This window comes from Typopeltis vanoorti, chromosome 23, assembly GCF_054136105.1.
Source record: "Typopeltis vanoorti isolate ZY-2024b chromosome 23, IOZ_Tvanoo_1.0, whole genome shotgun sequence".
Taxonomy (NCBI): Eukaryota; Metazoa; Arthropoda; class Arachnida; order Uropygi; family Thelyphonidae; genus Typopeltis; species Typopeltis vanoorti.
This window is the reverse complement of record NC_143571.1, coordinates 23518866-23537298: the sequence shown is the minus strand read 5'-3', so window position 1 is coordinate 23537298 and position 18433 is coordinate 23518866. Positions and strand designations below refer to the sequence as shown.

The 18433-nt window shown below is 35.4% G+C and overlaps 1 protein-coding gene across 1 annotated transcript in view; it reads right to left on the bottom strand.

Moving 5' to 3' along the window:
* The window catches only part of Ras64B (ras-like protein 2), a 150300-nt gene extending 133518 nt beyond the window's left edge, over positions 1 to 16782 (bottom strand). The window contains exon 1 of the mRNA XM_090412747.1: positions 16543 to 16782. Within this exon, the coding sequence (XP_090268873.1) occupies positions 16543 to 16647 (105 nt within the window). The 5' untranslated portion in view covers positions 16648 to 16782. The remainder of the gene's footprint in view (positions 1 to 16542) is intronic.
* Positions 16783 to 18433: the final 1651 nt, after the last annotated feature.

Here is an 18433-nt window from a genome sequence, read left to right as displayed (position 1 = left end):
ACGATCATCAGAATCCTATATCAAGAATAGTCAACATTTTGTAAATAAACTCCAAGCCATTACGATTGCACCAACTGACATGCTAGCCAGCCTAGATGTTGTATCCCTTTTCACCAAAGTTCCAGTAGAAGAGGTAATAAACATCATCCAAGACCTCTTTCCTCTAGACACAGATGTTTAGACACTGCCTTCAATCTAATTTCTTCAAAGTTAACAACACCATATACCAACAATTAGAAGGCCTAGCAATGGGAAGCCCACTATCACCATCTTGTGCAGACCTTTTCATGGAAAAACTTGAAAAAGAAATTCTCTCTGCAATCTCTCCGAAACCATCTACATGGTGGAGATATGTGGATGATATATTCATCATATGGCAAGACAGCTTAGACAACCTTAAATCGTTTGTGAATAAAATCAACTCAATACATAGCAAGATAAAATTCACTCTGGAAGTAGAAAACAACAACCAACTGCATTTTTTAGATATTTTGATAAAAAAACAACCTAACAGTGTCAAATTATCAATTTACAGAAAGCCCACAGATACTGGAAGATATCTTCACTATACTTCAAACCATCACAAGTCACACAAACTGAGTATTATCCACATGTTGAAACATAGAGCCAAAAAGTTTATATCAGAGGAGGAGGATACACAAAATGAACTCTCACTAATAGCCAACACATTATCACAAAATGGATACCCTCAAAACATCATCAAAAAATATCTATACAATGACAACCCCAGACAAGAAGAATCCCACTGTCAGCACGTTTCTACTGTAGTGATACCTTTCATCAAGTCAATTTCTTATCAAATAGCAAGAATACTAAGAGCCAACAACATCAGAGTGGTCTTCAAACCAACCACCAAGATCAGACAAGTTTTAGGATCTCCAAAAGATAAAGTTCCGTTCTACAAATATCCAGGAGTATATTACATTCCCTGCTCCTGTGGTCTTGCCTACATTGGACAAACTTCACGAAGTTTAGAAATTAGACAAAAAGAACATGTTGGTGATGTAAACCACAACAGAAGCATTTCTTCCGGCTTAGCACATCATTTCTGCACGTCTAACCACACGATAGATTGGCAAAACAGCTCCATGCCATATCTCGATGATGACTACAGGCATCGTGTATTTAAGGAAGCCACAATAGTACTAATAACCGGTGGAAACCTCAACAGAAATCAGGGTATAATTCTCAACAGTTCGTGGAAAAACTTGATCCTCTCTCTCAATCAATCTGAACTACAGCTAGCCAGTAATCACATTACAAGTCTACAACAAACACGCATGCGTGATAATGAATAAGAACAATAAGCCATCTTTGTCACGCGAAACGTGTAACCATAGATACTAGTTTGGTTTACAACGTTTTTTATGTTCCTTTTAATTTGCATTTACTTTCATATCTCCGTAATACCTTGAAAAAGCCAGACAGTTTGCTGACGAAACTGGTAGGTTTTAATAAATGTTCATTTGTAAAATACTGGTCTGTATTAATAAAAGTATATTTCTATAATAATATATACAATATTATACATTCAATAAACACTGTAACTATAAAATAAACAATTTAAAAACTCACATAAGTGTCTTTTTTTTGCTTGTCCTATTATAATTACCTAATAGTAAAATAGAGGGGGTCGATAAAAAGTCAAGAAACTCTTGAAGGGGTCGACGGTCAAAAAAAGTTTGGCGACCCCTGCTCTATGCCTAGGAAATTTTTTCGATGTGTAGCGAGTAAAAAGAAGAATGATTATAGCAAGATCATGTTAATGGATGAAAGTGAGAAGTTGGTAACGGTTGCAGAGGAGACAGTGAAGATATTTAGTGAGCAATTCATCTGGGTGTTTCATTCTCAGTGCGAAATCAGAAGCTCAAGTGTAAAGAACAAAAGAAGAGAAGACTTACTGATAAGCGAGCGAGAGGTATATAAGGAATTAAGTAAGCTAGATGTCTTATCATCCTGGCAAAGAATACTTGTTTTGCTAACCTTCCTTCTTCCATCCTATTAAAGTTACCATACACCCTAAAATTAGTTCTGCTAAAACGTTCCTGAATGCTAACATCGAGTTCTTCCTAATAGTTTTATTTTTAATATGATATTGCCACTGATGCTATCTGTTCATTCCCCTAACCTTTCTCAGATCTCTCATATTTGTAGAGATTGCTTTTTGACATAATGAATTATGTCAAAAATGAACTAATGAACTAATCTCACTCTCTCTCTCTTATTCTATATAAATTTATTCAGTTGACTTCCTACCATACCAGCTTCACTAATTCTGCTGTCTATTTACAATTTAATTTGCCATCTTCACTAAAAATTGTGCCTAAATAGCTGAAAGATTTTGCTTGTTGTATAAGTTCTCCATTCATGATGCAGTTAATGTTTTCAATGTTCCTATTTTCATCATTTTTTTTATTGCTGATTTCATATCAAATTTATTACAGCAGTTATTCAGTTTAGGTCAGAGAATCCTGCAGACTTGTACTGAATTTATTTAGAAGGACATCATCTGCATAAAGTAAAGAGCTGAGATTAACATCTCCAATTCTGATATCAGGTTTAATACCACTTTTCTTTATAATGTGATCCATATAGATAATGAATAACAGTGGAGATAATGTATAACTTTGTCTCATGCCTGATTTAACATCAAACCATCTTCTGTACTTGCTTCAATTCTAACTGCTGCTCTTACAACTCAAATATAGATCAAATATTGCTTGATACAATGTCACATTTACAACATATAACAATGGTTTTGAACAGCTTTTCTCTTGACACTTTGTCACATACCTTGTTCAAATCTACAAAACTTAAATACAAATCCGTGTTATAGTTCCATGATTTCTCAACTATTGGTCTTAATCCTCAGCCCATGTTGGTGGGACTTTTTCGTCCAGCTGAAAACTATTGGTTGTAATATCTTTTACGATGGGACAGGTAGCACTCTGTGATAGTGGTAAAAAAAAATTTAGGCCGAGCACTACAATGTAGGCTGGCAGTCCGTTAGTTTCGGTTTGTCCTTTCATGTGTAAAGAGGCTTCAAAGTTGCTGAAGGACAAAAAAAGTCCCACCGACATGAGCAACGGGTGTCAAATGAAATATTGAGTTTGTGCTCTTTTTCATTTTTTTACTGTGTCTGGTGATATTTTTGTGCAAAAATTACTAAAGGTGAGGTAAGTGTTAATAAAAATTTTTACAATTGCAGCCAAAAAAAATAGTTCTTGAGAAATGCTCATTTTTCGCAATTTTTAGCTCCAAAAATGGCTCTTCACAATTCAAATGAGATTGTTTATTCTCTCCACGGGCGTGAGCCTATTAATTATGTCCAGATCGAGGCATCCGAAGAAGAAGATGAACACTTATAAACAGAAGAAGGCGGCAATAATTTTTCCACCGACGAAGACGACGAAGAGAGCTTCGAGCAGCCAGTTACTCCAACTGTGGGACAAAGACCTTATATTCGAGGTAGAAATGGTCACAAGTGATCTTCAAATGCTTCAGAAACAAGTGGTCATCGATCATCGAATGCATTTTCCGTCTCCATTAGATGTGTTAAATATTCATTGTCCATTAGACGCATGGAGTTTGCTTATAACGGACGACATTTTGAACATCATTGTTTTGCATACTAATCAAAACATTCGATCTGTTGCAAGGAACGTAAATGATACATTTTGAATGAATATTTTTATTAAATGTACACCCCTTGACGGTACATGTCAGGAATTTGATGATGATGATGATATTTTTATTAAATAAATCATGTAAACAAAAAATCACGCATTTATACCATTTTTTTACCTTTTTACAATTGCTGTAAAATTAGCAACTTTCAATTGCAAAAATAATTATTGTAATTTAAAGATACAATTTTGTCATTCATTTTGCATTAATGTACATACATTTACCTACAAAACTAAAAAAAAAAAAAAACAAGGGTTTGGTCTATTATAAGCGAAGATATGAATTTTTAAAATTTTTCAGTCTTTTTTGCACTTTTCCAACGCTTATTTGTTTAAATAATTATTTAAATTCTTTTTGCTATTGTTATTGATTGTACCATATTTTGGAATGTATTAACAATGTGCTCTGTGAACGGCAGCTTAATTATTCAATAAAAACGTCATTTAACGAGCCCTGGACAGAAAAGTAACACCGAAATGGTTTACGTTGATCGAAAACAACGACATGGGCTGAGCATTAAAGTGAAAATCTGATCCTTACAACCTCTGTTTGGCCTGAACCCAGCTTGTTCTTTTCCAAGCTTTAAAGGATTTGAATAGATTACATGAGTGGGCAAGTATACAGAAATGTCAGTTCAATATTGCAAAGTGTGAAGTTCTAAAATTTGGTAGGCAACAATAGGATGTAAAGCATTGATGAGGGGGAAAATTTTGGAGGAGGAGGTCAAGGAGACAAGGCTTTGAAGTGGTGGCAGATAAGGATCCGAAATTCAGAAGTCACATTGCAAAAGTTGTGAAGTTATCAAATCAGATTATGGCAATGGCACAGAGGATCTTAACATGTGGAAATAGAGAGGTTATAGTTCCATGTATAAGGCTTTGATCAGACCTCGTATGGGTGTTTGTGGGGAAAATTTGGTCCCCTAGCTTTCAAAGTGATGAAGATATATTGGAGAGGATCGAGAGAAGACTGATTAAAGTGGTATCTGATCTTCAGGAGATGTGGAATACGAAGACAGACTGAGGGAATGTAATTTGCAAGGCCTCATGAGTAGGAGAGGAGATATGGTTGAGATACTAAGTAAAGGGTATTGTGGAAGAAATTTTTCACAGAATGGAAGAAGTGTGAAGGAGGGGTAGAACAGGGGCCATTGCTGGAAACTGTATAAAGAGGGTGTGAGCAAAGGCATAATCAGCAGGTTCTTCGTGTGGAGAGTGACTGTTGAGTGGAATGCATTGCCTGAGAGTGTGGGGAATACGAATACATTGAATGAGTTTAAGATATAGTTTGATTAGCTTTGAATGCAACTGCATAGCTCATGCAATAAGTCTTTTGACTTTGTGGAGATCTGGTGATAATAAGAAATCAGAACTGTATAATTCATTATGAGGACAGGGTGAAGGCATGCAAACTTTAGAGGTTGGTGGATAGAAGACAAAGAGAGGATTATGATTGAGTCATTTAAGCTGTTAAAAGATATTTAAAGACTTAAATAGATTGTATGAATGGGCAAGTATAAGGAAATGTCAGTTCAATGTTGCAAAGTATAAAGTTCTGAAATTTTGAAGGCCATAATTGGATGCAAAGTATTGGTGAGAGGGAAATTTTGGAGGAGAAGGAAGATTTTGATATGATAGATGAGGCAAAAGTAACAAGGACAAGGGACCATATCTGGAAGTTTGTGTGGAGAGTGGTAAGAGCATGGAAGCTACTGCCTGAAAGGATAGTGAAAGCACCAACACTGGAGAAATTTAAGGAGTGATATGAGACTGTGTTTAAGATGGACCTAATATGATGAGTTTTATGACTCTATAGAGTTCAGGAATAACATTTTCAACTCTTCTTTCTTATTTCCATTCTAATTCAAACATCTGCTCTAACTGATTCAATAATTCAAAACAATAACTAACATAGTGAGAAGAAAAATTCATTACAGTCCTATGCTTCAAGAAGTAAACGGAATTAACCGCTTGCCATTAAGCCTAAGTTCTGTATTTGGCAATAATAAAAATTATTATTATGGGCAACTCCAAGGAGTCCTTAGACTATTTCGTCCATTTCCTGGAGTACAGTTCCACCAATGTGGTATAAGCTGGTAATCTTTTCACCCTAAAATGCCTAACTTTATACTTTGCCACATTAAACTGACATCCATTCTCCTTTTCCCAGTCTGTCAATCTATCCAAATCATCCTGCAAAATTTGGACATTATCTGTGTTAAATATTGCTCTATCCAATTTTGCATCATCAGCAAATAACTGAACAGTTCCTCACATTTCCTATATCGTTGATGAACAAATTAAACAGTAGCGGTCCAAGAAAAGAACCCTGGGGTATGCCACTAGTCACAGTCCTTCTTTTCGACTGTACTCCTGAATAAACTACTATCTGATATCTCTCCTTCAACCACCCTCCTATCCATCTCACCAACCTTATATGCATCCCCATGTGCTGCAGTTTACTGATCAGAATCCCATGTGGTATCCTGTCAAAGGCCTTTGCAAATCCAGTAGTATCATTGCAAACCCATTACCTTTATCCAACTCAGTATTATAAAACATGAGTAAGTTACTGAGGCATGACCTACCCTTCACAAAACCATGCTGTCCCCCATACAGTATCCCATTTCCATCTATGCATTCCTGTATTTTGCTCTTGAACAACTTCTCCAATGCTTGAACAACTCCTGATATGCTGATCGATTGGTAATTTTCTATATCAGTTTTGGAGCTCCTTTATGCAATGGAACTATTTTCCCCTCTTTCACTTCCTTGGGACTAACCCAGAGCTGAGATTTAGATTAAACAATATGGTCAAGGGCACTGACAATTCTCTCGCCGTTTCACATAAAACTCAAGCTGGTATACCATCTAATCCCACAGCTGTATTCACACTGAGGTTCTGTAATATGCTATGCATCTCCATTTCATTTACCTCAGTTCCCATATAAGCATTTCAGTTCTTTCATTCCTGCAATACCACCACCTGGATGATATACTCTTGTAAAGTGTTCACTTAGTAATTCTACTATTTCAACTGATTCAGTTACCTCCCTACCATCAGCATTCCTTAAAATCATTCTGCCATATGCATTTGTTATCCTTCTTACCTTTTGTTATCCTAGTTACCCTTCTGGCCTGTGCCTTGTACTGTTCATATGCCTGCAGGTCACCTTTCTCCTAAATTCCCTGCACAATTGTTTATTTTTTTTTGCAGCTCCAGCTTGATGATGATATGCATCCATTTAACTTCCACTTGATTTACCCTCCTGACTCTAGGTATGCAGTCTGCCATTACCTTCCTCAAACACTCCTTTACCACTTTATACACACTATCAACATCCAGCCCTTGGAGTGTTACATGCCATGGCACCAATCCAAGCAATCTTCTAAGCTTGTCACACTTGCCAGCCCAGTAATTCCACATATACCCAGTCTTAACTGAAAATTCCACACATTTGGCCACCTTCCAGGTCAAGACCACATGATCACTCTCACCAATTGGTGGCAACATGGTCATATTCGTTACAGACAATATATGCTTAAAAAATAATAATAACAATTCACTGTATTTCAGAATTTATGTTTTAAAAGACTATGCTGAAATATTTTTGAATTAATAAATTTTATGTATTACAAATTGCATAAAATCAGTTGCTCTTAGAAGTAAGAAGTGATGTGAAAATGGAAATAAGAAATACATGCAGTTTGCTTGTATTTCTTGTTTTCTTTTCCTTTCTATCAATGCCATATATAAAGTTTAAAAAATTATGTCAAGAAAGCATGCAAAATTGATAGTGAAGAAATTAATGTCACTGGTGATATAAAAGTGACAGAGGCTGATGGTGAAAACAGAATCAAATTAATGTAAATAATAAGCAGGGCTGATGGCAAAAAAGCATGTCCAAGGAATGACACCAAAAACGTGATGCAATATTTGAAAGAAATTAGCAAAAACAATGAAGCATATGAAGAGAATTGTAGATCTGTAAGGAAGAGTGAAAAAGAGTAGAAAGAATTATGGCCATATGAAAGAGATAATGAATGGCTCGCACATGGCATTGTATGGAGATTCGACAATCAGGAGTATGGTGAATGCACAAGGTTTGTTTTCTGAGAGGTGGAATGAGTAGAGTGATTGAGGTGTTGGATGTGAGGAGTGAGCAAGCAAAAGAACTGGTAGTGGTAGTAAGAACAAGAGATTTGGGTCGAAATAAGGAGACCGTATGAATGGTTATCAGAGGAGGATAAAAGATAACAGCATGGTAGGAAAGGTAGTTGGTGGGCTGCTCAGGTATGACAGTGATGAGTTTGAGTGGAGAGTAAACATCATGAATGTATGTTAGCGTGTTAGAAAAGTGAAAGGAGTGCAGTTTGTGAATGTGTGGGATGAGTTTGAGAGATGAATGAAACTTTGTAGGAGTGGACTGCATTCAAATGGTTTTGGGAGTCTTGTGGAGAGGCTGCTACTGGAAGGGGGAGTAATGATTGCAGAGAATGGATCTGGGCAAATAAGAAATGATATAGAAGAGCCAAGGAAGGAAGGATGGAAGGCATGCTTATGAATGAAAAAGTAGATAACATTAGTGAAAATGAGAAAAGGAGTGCAAAATAAGTAAATGGGACATCAGGATGGACAGGATGAGAAAGGTCAATGCTGGAAGAGGAAGTGAATGTGAGAGTAGACAAGAAAGGAATTAGATGGCCTAGGATATAGGTGGAGCATTTGTGGAATGGTAATGAGAGAGGAATGACTGACATGAAGGAGACATCTAAGAAGTGGTATCAGTAGAACTTGTTATACACCCAGAAATGAAATTGCTGCACTGATTAATTTGTTATCATTATCAATCTCCTGATATGTACCCCTAAGGGATGTTCAAGGGTTACTATAACACAACATAATTAAATTTACATTATTATTAACCTCCTATCAACAGTCTTCCTCCAAATCAGTCTATATTACTTGTAAGAACTCCAATATTGTGATATCTACCATTTCGTCCTTCTAAGGCATTTCTAACTAAATCAATTCACCCAGACCTTAGCCTTCCTCTGGGTCTTTTTCATGCCATCTTGGCATCAAACACCTGTTTTGCTAATCTTTCCTCACCCATTCTATTTAAGTGGCCATATGACCTTAGATTAGCTCTGCTGACACATTCTTGAATGCTAATAATGTCAAGTTCCTTTCTAATATCTTCATTTTTAATATGAATCTGCCACTGATGCCATCAGTTCACTCCCCTAATTCTTCTCAGAGCTCTCGTGTCTGTGGTCTCTAGTCTTTGGATGAAGTGCTTTATTTCTAACGCAACACTCAGATATATAACCTAAACTGGTTTGAACACCATCTTGTATAGCGCTAGTTTGGTTTTTTTGGCTAATTTCTCTCTTATTCCATATAAATTTATTCATTTATTCAGCTGCCACCATACCAGCTTTGTTTATTCTGTTGTCTATTTCCAGATTTAACCTGCCATCTTCACTAAAAACTGTGCCAAATAGCTGAAACATTTTACTTGTTCTATAGGTTCTCCATTCAAAATGGAGCTGAAGTTTTTTATGCCCTTGCTTATTTTCATAGTTCTTCATCATCATCAAATTCCTGACATGTACCCTAAAAGGGTGTGCAGGATATTATTACTAACTTCATATAAACAATTTTCCTCCAAATTTATCTGTTATCTGTCAAGACTCCAACATTATCAGATCTTATATTTCTGTCTTCTAAGGCAATTTTACTGTATCAATCCACCTATATCTTGGTTGTCCTCTGGGTCATTTTCCTGCCAACCTTGCACAGAACACTTGTTTTGCTAACCTTTCCTTTCCCATTCTGTTTAAATGACCATACCACCTGAGATTAGCTCTGCTAACAATGTTAAGTTCTTTCCTAATATTCTCGTTTATAACATGATATTGTCACTGATACCATCAGTTCACACTTCTAATCTTTCTCAGGATCTCATATCTGTGGTCTCTTGTCTTTGGTCAAGTGTTTTATTTCTAACAAAGCTCTCAGATCCACAAGTTAAAATTTGTTTGAACACTGCCTTGTATATAAATAATTTAGTGTTTGATTAATTTCTTTCTTATTCCATATAACTTTATTCAGTTGACCTCCTAACATACCAGTTTTGTTGATTCTGTTGTCTATTTCCATATTTAATTTATCATCTTCACTAAAAATTATGCCTAAGTAGCTGAAATGTTTTACTTGTTCTATAGCTTCTCCATTCACAATCTAGTTGATATTTTCAATACTTCTGCCTATTTTCAATGTCTTATTATTGCTGACCTTCATACCAAATCTATTGCAATGTATTTAATTTAGTCAGGGAACCTTGCAGACTTATAATGGATATATTTAGAAATATAACATCATCTGCATAAAGTAAAGAGGTGAGATTAACATCTCCCATTTTGATGTTAGGTTTAATACCACTTTCCCTCATACTGTGATCCATATGGATAATAAATAACAGAGGGGATAGTACATCCTTGTCTGACACCAGATTTAACATAAAACCATTTTCCTGTACTTACTTCAATTCTAACTGCTGAGTTACAACTCAAATAAAGACTAAGTATTGTTTGATATAATGCTCCACTGACACCATATAACTGTAGCGTTTTGAAGAGCTTTTCTCTTGGCACCTTGTCATAAACTTTTTCAGGTCTACAAAACTTAAATACAGATCTTTGCTATATTCCCATGATTTCTCAACTATTCGTCATAAAATGAAAATCTGATCGTGACAGCCTCTATTTGGCCTGAATCCAGCTTGTTCTTCACCAAGCTTCTCTTCTACAATTCTTCTCAACCATTTCTCAAGTACACTTGCATAAATCTTACCAGGAACACTCAGCCTCTGTAATTCTCAGATTCAGTTTTATTTCCCTTTTTTATATATGGGTACTATGAGAGCACCACTCCAATCATCTGAAATTCATCACTCTGTCCAGGCCTTCTGAACTGTGCAGTGCAGCCACTGCAAGACTTTATACCTCCATACTTAAAGCATTTCTGGTCGAATATCATCTACTCCTGCTGCCTTTCCACATTTCAGGGTTTTGATGGCTTTTTCTATATCAAGCATGAATATCACTGCTTGTTTCATTTAGCAATTTTTCAAAGTAATTGCTCCATACATAAAGGATATATTTTTCTCCAGTTTTCATGTGACCTTTATCATTTCTAATTCCTTTTACAGTACTCTTTTCTCCATTTCTGAGCTCTTTCAACAGCCTCCAGAATATTTTGCCACCTTCCTGATATTTATTTTCTATGTTCTTGCCAAAGTCTTCCCATGACTTTTGTTTAGCTAGTTTTACAGTGAATATAAAATAAATATAAACCCCAACTCAACATCACCAGAGTTAAAGATCGGTACTATCAACGTAAGAAGCCTGAATGGCAAAGAAATGGAGCTAGCTGAGGAATTAGATAAGTACCAGATCGACATAATAGGGGTGACTGAAACAAAAATGACCAAAACTGGTGAGATCTTTCTGAGCAATAAATACAAAATGTTATATTCAGGCAATGACAATCAAGGAAAAGAAGGAGTAGCCATAGTATTCAACACAAAATACGAGGCTAATCTTCTTGAATGGCAGTCAGTCTCAAGTAGAGTAATGTGGGCAAATATGAGAATGGAGAACTGGACAATGAGACTTATTTGTGCCTATGGTCCCACAGAAGGTTCTACTAAGGTAGAAGTGGAGGAATTTTTTGAGGCTTTAGAAAAAGCAACTGACACAATGAAAAATGAAAAGTTGGTCCTTGTTGGGGATCTAAATAGCAGAGTAGGAAATGATTGCGAGACATACAAAAATATTTTGGGAAAATTTGGAGAAAAGCGCATAGCTAATAATAATGGCAAATATCTGTTGGATTTCTGCTCAGGACATGGACTGGTTATTACTAACACCATGTTCCAACATAAAAATGTGCACAAATTCACATGGAGAGAAGAGGCTAGGAATAAGAAAAGTCTCATTGACTATGTTATTGTTGATAGTGATGTTTTCTCCCTGGTGCAGGACACCAGAGTGTACAGAGGATTTGAAATCGGAAGTGATCACTATTTAGTCTTGAGCAGGATAAAATTGAATTTCATATTGAAAAGAATAACATGTAAGAAAGTTTTAAAGCGAATAAAAGTTGAGCAGCTCTCAGATGTGAGCTGTAGACTAAAATACACAAAGATTATTGAAGGGAAAATGAAAGAGTTTGAGAACAGGAATCAAACCTTGGAGATTCAGTAGCAAACTCTGAAGAAAACATTGATTGATTCTGCCAGAGAGGCATGTGGTGAGGTTGTTTGTAAGGATAAAAAAATCAGAACTCCCTGGTGGACACAGGAGGTTAAAAAGGCAGTGAAGGAAAAGAAGAAAGCATACCAAAAGTTCCTCTCAAATAAGTCAGCTTGTGCTCTTAGAGAATATAGAGACAAATGCAAGAATGCTAAACACTGTGTAAAACTAGCTAAACAAAAGTCATGGGAGGACTTTGGCAAGAATATAGAAAACAAATATCAAGAAGGTGGCAAAATATTCTGGAGGTTGTTGAAGAAGCTTAAGAATGGAGGAAAGAGTGCTGTAAAAGGAGTTAGAGATGATAAAGGTGACATGAAAACGGGAGAAAAAGATATCCTTGAAGTATGGAGTAATTACTTTGAAAAACTGCTAAATGAAACAAGCAGTGATGACAGCACAGTGGTAAAAAAACACTGACCAGGCATGCAGTCAGGAATACATATCCATACTTGAAGTAGAAAAAGCCATCAAAGGCTTGAAATGTGGAAAGGCAGCAGGAGTAGATGATATTCGACCAGAAATGCTGAAGTATGGTGGTATAAGAGTCTTACAGTGGCTGCACTGCATAGTTCAGAAAGCCTGGTCAGAGGGACGAATTCCCGATGATTGGAGTAGAGCTCTCATAGTACCCATATATAAAAAGGGAAATAAAACTGCATGTGAGAATTACAGAGGTATTTCCCTACTGAGTGTTCCTGGCAAGATCTATGCAAGTATACTTGAGAAACGGTTGAGAAGAATTGTGGAAGAAAAGCTTGGTGAAGAACAAGCTGGATTCAGGCCAAATAGAGGCTGTCAGGATCAGATCTTCACTTTACGACAAACAGTCGAGAAAGCATGGGAATATAACAAAGATCTGTATTTAAGTTTTGTCGATCTGGAAAAGGCATATGACAAGGTGCCAAGAGAGAAGCTATTCAATACGCTGCAGTTATATGGTGTCAATGGGACATTATATCAAGCAATACTTAGTCTTTATTTGAGTTGTAAGTCAGCAGTTAGAATTGAAGGAAGTACAGGAAGATGGTTTAATGTTAAATCTGGTGTGAGACAAGGATGTACATTTTCCTCTCTGTTATTCATTATCTATATGGATCACATTATGAAGGAAAGTGGTATTAAACATGATATCAAAATTGGAGATGTTAATGTCAGCTCTTTGCTTTATGCGGATGATGTTATACTTCTAAATAAATCCGCTACAAGTCTGCAAGATTCTCTGACTAAATTGAATAGCTCTTGTAATAGATATGGTATGAAGGTAAGCAATAAAAAGACAAAGACAATGAAAATAGGCAGAATCATTGAAAATGTCAACTGTGTTGTGAATGGAGAACCTGTGGAACAAGTAAAACATTTCAGCTATTTAGGCACGATTTTTACTGAAGATGGTAAATTAAATATAGAAATAGACAACAGAATCAGCAAAGCTGGTATGGTGGGAAGTCAATTGAAGAAATTCATATGGAATAAGAGAGAAATTAGTCGGAACACTAAATTAGCTGTATACAAGACAATGTTCAAATCAGTTTTAACTTATGGATCTGAGAGCTGGGTCAGAAGTAAAACACTTGACCAAAGACTAGAGACTTCAGATATGAGAGTCCTGAGAAAGATTATAGGCGTGAACAGATGGCATCAATGGCAGTATCGTATTAAAAACGAGGATATTAGGAAAGAACTTGACATTGTCAGCATCCAGGAATGCGTTAGCAGAGCTAATCTTAGGTGGTATGGTCACTTAAACAGAACGGGCGAGGAAAGATTAGTAAAACAAGTGTTCTCAGCCAGGTTGGCAGGAAAACGACCGAGAGGAAGACCAAGATATAAGTGGATTGATACGGTACAAAGTGCTTTAGACGATAGAAATATAAGTTCTGATAATATTGGAGTGTTGACAAGTAACAGACTGATTTGGAGGAAAATTGTAGATAGGAAATTAATAATGATGTAATTTTTTTCATATAGTACTATCATATCCTGTACACCCCTTGAGGGTACATGGCAGGAATTTGATGATGATGATGATGAGTTTTACAGTGTTTAGCTTTCTTACATTTGTCTCTGTATTCTCTAAGAGCACAAGCTTACTTATTTCCCAGGAACTTTCAATATGCTTTCTTCTTTTCCTTCACTGCCTCTTTAACTTCCAGTGCCCACATTACAAATAAAATGATGGTACAACATGACAGATTTTCATAATTTTGGTCTTTTTATTGCTGATTTTCATGCCATATTTCTTACAGCTGTTATTTAATTTAGTTAGAGAATCCACTATAATCTCTTGATCACCTATCTCCTGGAGTGAACTTCCAATAATACAATATACCTAATTCTATCTCCTCTGGTTAAAGTCCATATCTTTTGCTTCACACCAAATTCTCATTTGTCTCTTCATGAGTTCTCTGCCATCTCCTTTAAGCATACGGAGGGGGCAAGGTTTTTAATTTCACAAGCACAAGACAAGCACAAAACAAGCATATCACCAAAAAGAACACACAATTTACATAATATACTGGCCTCACAGCTTTAGTTGCTTTAGGAGAAAATCCCAACAACCAACCAATCTCCTTCAAAATACTGCTCCTCCACCCCAACATAATTCACTGGTGTAGGTTGTATTTGCCAACTACCCCATTTAACCAAATGACTATTCATCCTCATTCCCTTCTCATGTATGTAATTTAAATGTATGCATGCTCAGTCTCATCTCGAGTTTATTACATGAGCAGCACGCTGAACTATTACTATTCATTTACTGTAATTAAACTTAGAATAGCAAGTATTTGTAAACAATGATGACTCAATAAATTAAATCAAATTTCTCGGAGATTCCCTCAAAGTTTGTTAGGTGAAAATGTTAGTGCTTTTATCTAGTCAATGAGTGAAATTTTTGGATTTTTTTTTTTTTTATTGTAATTTCTAGTGTCTTGCAAATGTTTATTAAAACATGTTGTTGTCAAATTTAAGCTTTTGCTATTACCATTAATTTTTCAGCTTATGAGCTCTATAAAATGTCTTCAACAGTTAAACGTCAAGTGCTGATATATCTAAAGCAAATATCAACCAAAAACATATATACACACACACACACACTAACCCAAAAGACATCCTAAGAACTTTAATTCCTGAACATCTGTGTCATTTAATGCATGAAGCACAACCATTGTCTGAATGCAGAAAAATTATTTTTGTAAAACTACAATCACTTAATTATTACAGCTATCCAAGTTATTCTCTTTCCATAAAGAGAATAATTTTCTTCCTTAAAGAAAAACACCAAATATATATATATATATATATATATATATATATATATATATATATATATCTTTGTGAATAATTTAAAGTTTAGTATCAACCCTCAAATAGCTTCAAGTAATACCTTTTCCATTATTGAAAAGATTAGTCTGGTTTCTTTAGTTCTTTTTCTTTCTTTGATAGTGTTAATTTCCTATATAGATAAAGATTTTATCTAAAACCAAGCTAAAGCAAAACATCTACTTAAGGAAATTCAAAGTTCAATATGAAACTGCACAAAAACAATAATGTCACTATTAACTGCTCTAAATAAAAAGCATATGGGTCACATGGTAAAGGTTATTAAAACAGCACGGAGAATTATTGCAATAAGAAGAAAGTCAACGATAACTGACAAGATGATTGTTCATCTGTATGATCATAATCAAACAGTTTTTGGATCAATGCGGAAAGATTTGGTCACCTAGATTTTGATGAGGAAATTAGAAAAAGTTTGGATAAGAGAAAACTAAAACTAAAACTGCATTGGAGAACATTAACTCTGAAAACAGAACTGAAGAAAAGAATTACAAAGCTTGATAAATAAAGGGGAAAGTAGTAATACTATGCATTCAAATCTTGGCAGAACAAGTTACACAGTTACTGAAGAGAATATTCACAGGGTAAAATAATGGAATAAAAAAAATACATCTCTGGAAATGTGTGTTTGTATGGATAGGGTGTGTGTGTGTGCAGAGGTGCAATAAAACAAGGTGATGAATAATAAACACAAAGACAGTTAAAAATGACAACATATTAAGAAATGACAGGCACATAATAGTAATTAGAGCCAGATTCTTGTAATGAGTCATGCGATTTTATTATTACCCAAGACCTCATGGAGTCAAAGACTCATCTGGGAGAATAGCTGACTCATAATACTAAAATCGTATACCATTACACCTTGGTTACGGTATTCCCAAAAACATATAGCTCTAGCAAAATAATCCCATACATTTAGCACCAAAATATAGTTTGTCAATTTAATATACCGTATATATGTGTCTGTGTTTGTGTGTGTATATATATATATATGCGTGTGTGTGTGGACTGTCAGACAAAACCGAAATCAACAAACACCGATTTATCTGCAGTTCTCATGTAATGATTTCGGTACGCCCTACAGACAATAACAGAAAAAAAACTGTCTGTGATATATGTATTTCCATTAGTGTTCATTAAATATTTCCGTATCAGCTGACATTCCTACCTGAATAAACTGTATAGTGAGGGCACTCTTCCCTACACCTCCGCCTCCAACTACAACAAGTTTGTAAGTTTGGCTATAACTATTCGTTTCGTTGCTTCGAGACATTTTTAAATTACACAGAATAGGTGTACGACTTAAATGCAACGTTAGCGGATTAAGGTACTTCTATATACACATTATATGCTAAAACCGACAGGAAAAACATGCTTCCTATGGGTGTTCTCTCGTTAATCACTTGGAAGGAACATAGCTCTTCATTACCTCCAATGATAAGGTGGAGTAAAAATATTAGTAAGAAGCCGAACGCTTGTAATTTAGTATTTCAAAATTTAAAAAAAAAAAAAACTTCTTCACTTTATATCAAATGTACTGATAATTTTTAAACGATTCTATTTAAATATTTCCCATTTTTCAAATACGAAACTAAACAAGTGCTAACGTTCTGAGGGTAAGAAACTATATTGATTATTATATTTCATTTAGAAAAAAAAAAGTTTCAAAGTCAAATTTATTAGCATCGATGCTTAATTAATGTAATGGAGCCAGTCATATAGAAGTCAAAGTCAGAACCCACTACGAAATGCCATGGATTATCCCTGCACTGCAGTGCGGTCAGTGTGCTATTTTGACAGATTTAGGCTACGGTAAATTGATGGAGCTAGGGATTTTAGTGTGATGGTGGACAGGGAGTTGACATTCATAGGGCATATTGGGAAAGTGGCCAAAATAGAACATAGGACTATACAGGCATATCCCGAACGATAAGTTAGGTTCCATACCATGTAGCAAATCACTCCTTTTTTTTTTTTTTTTTTCTACTTGTGGATGCATGGATGCAATAGCTTAATAACGTTTTAAGCAGTCATATACGTGCATCAATGACGTACATAAAGCACTAATTTAAATCAGTTACGCAAACGAAAAAGTTGGAATAATTTTTGCAAACGTAAAGTTATCCGGATTAAATTTGATTGGCTTAAGGGAACACGTCAAACAGTTTGGTCATCAATCTACGCCATTAAGTGGTCGGCGGTAGATTGATTTTGGTGTAGGTGATGAATGTAGTTGTGATTGGTTGAGTTTTGGAGATGGAGAGTTGTAGAGAGGGTACCAGACGTCCCTCAATGAGTCTTTGAACTCCCTGGAGGTGCTATGTAATAATAATAATAATAATAATAATAATAATAATAATAATAATAATAATAATAATAATAATAATAATAATAATTGAAAGATTTATAATTGGTTGTTCCGTTTACGAATAACTGTAATATTAAACAGTGCAGCACTTTTCACTTTATCTTTGTTGAAAACAAAGATAAAGTGAAAAGATATGTGAAAATCTGTATGCCTCTGTATCTATGCTGAGGATATCATGAGTATAACATAGATACAGAGACACACAGATTTCACATAGATGAAAAGATAGTAGGCATTCTTGCCTATCTGAAACCAATCAGTTAATCAATCATACTTGTTCTGCCCATGACTTTTTTGCTCACTATAAAAGTTATCTATCAACCAGATAATGTGATGAGACAAAACCATTACTTTCATAATCTCCCAATTGCCATGCTGAATACAGCGAAAAGAGTTTGCTTGGTCTATGAAATATATTACTGAAATAACTCTAAACTCTTTCTATACTTTCCCAAATGCCTAAGGCGAAGGATCTGACATCTGGTACTCTTCCCATTTCCTAAATCTGCCAATTCTTCAAGCAGATTTCAGCCCAAACTTTGGCCTGAATCCTATTTTGAACAATCTTGACTAGAATCATGCTTGTGTACGAGGTTAATAGTTCTGTTCTAGGAGTCCGTATCTCCCTTATTGTACAGCGATATGAATACTTAGTCTAGGCTATGAATACTTAATGCCAAAAGGAATTTCA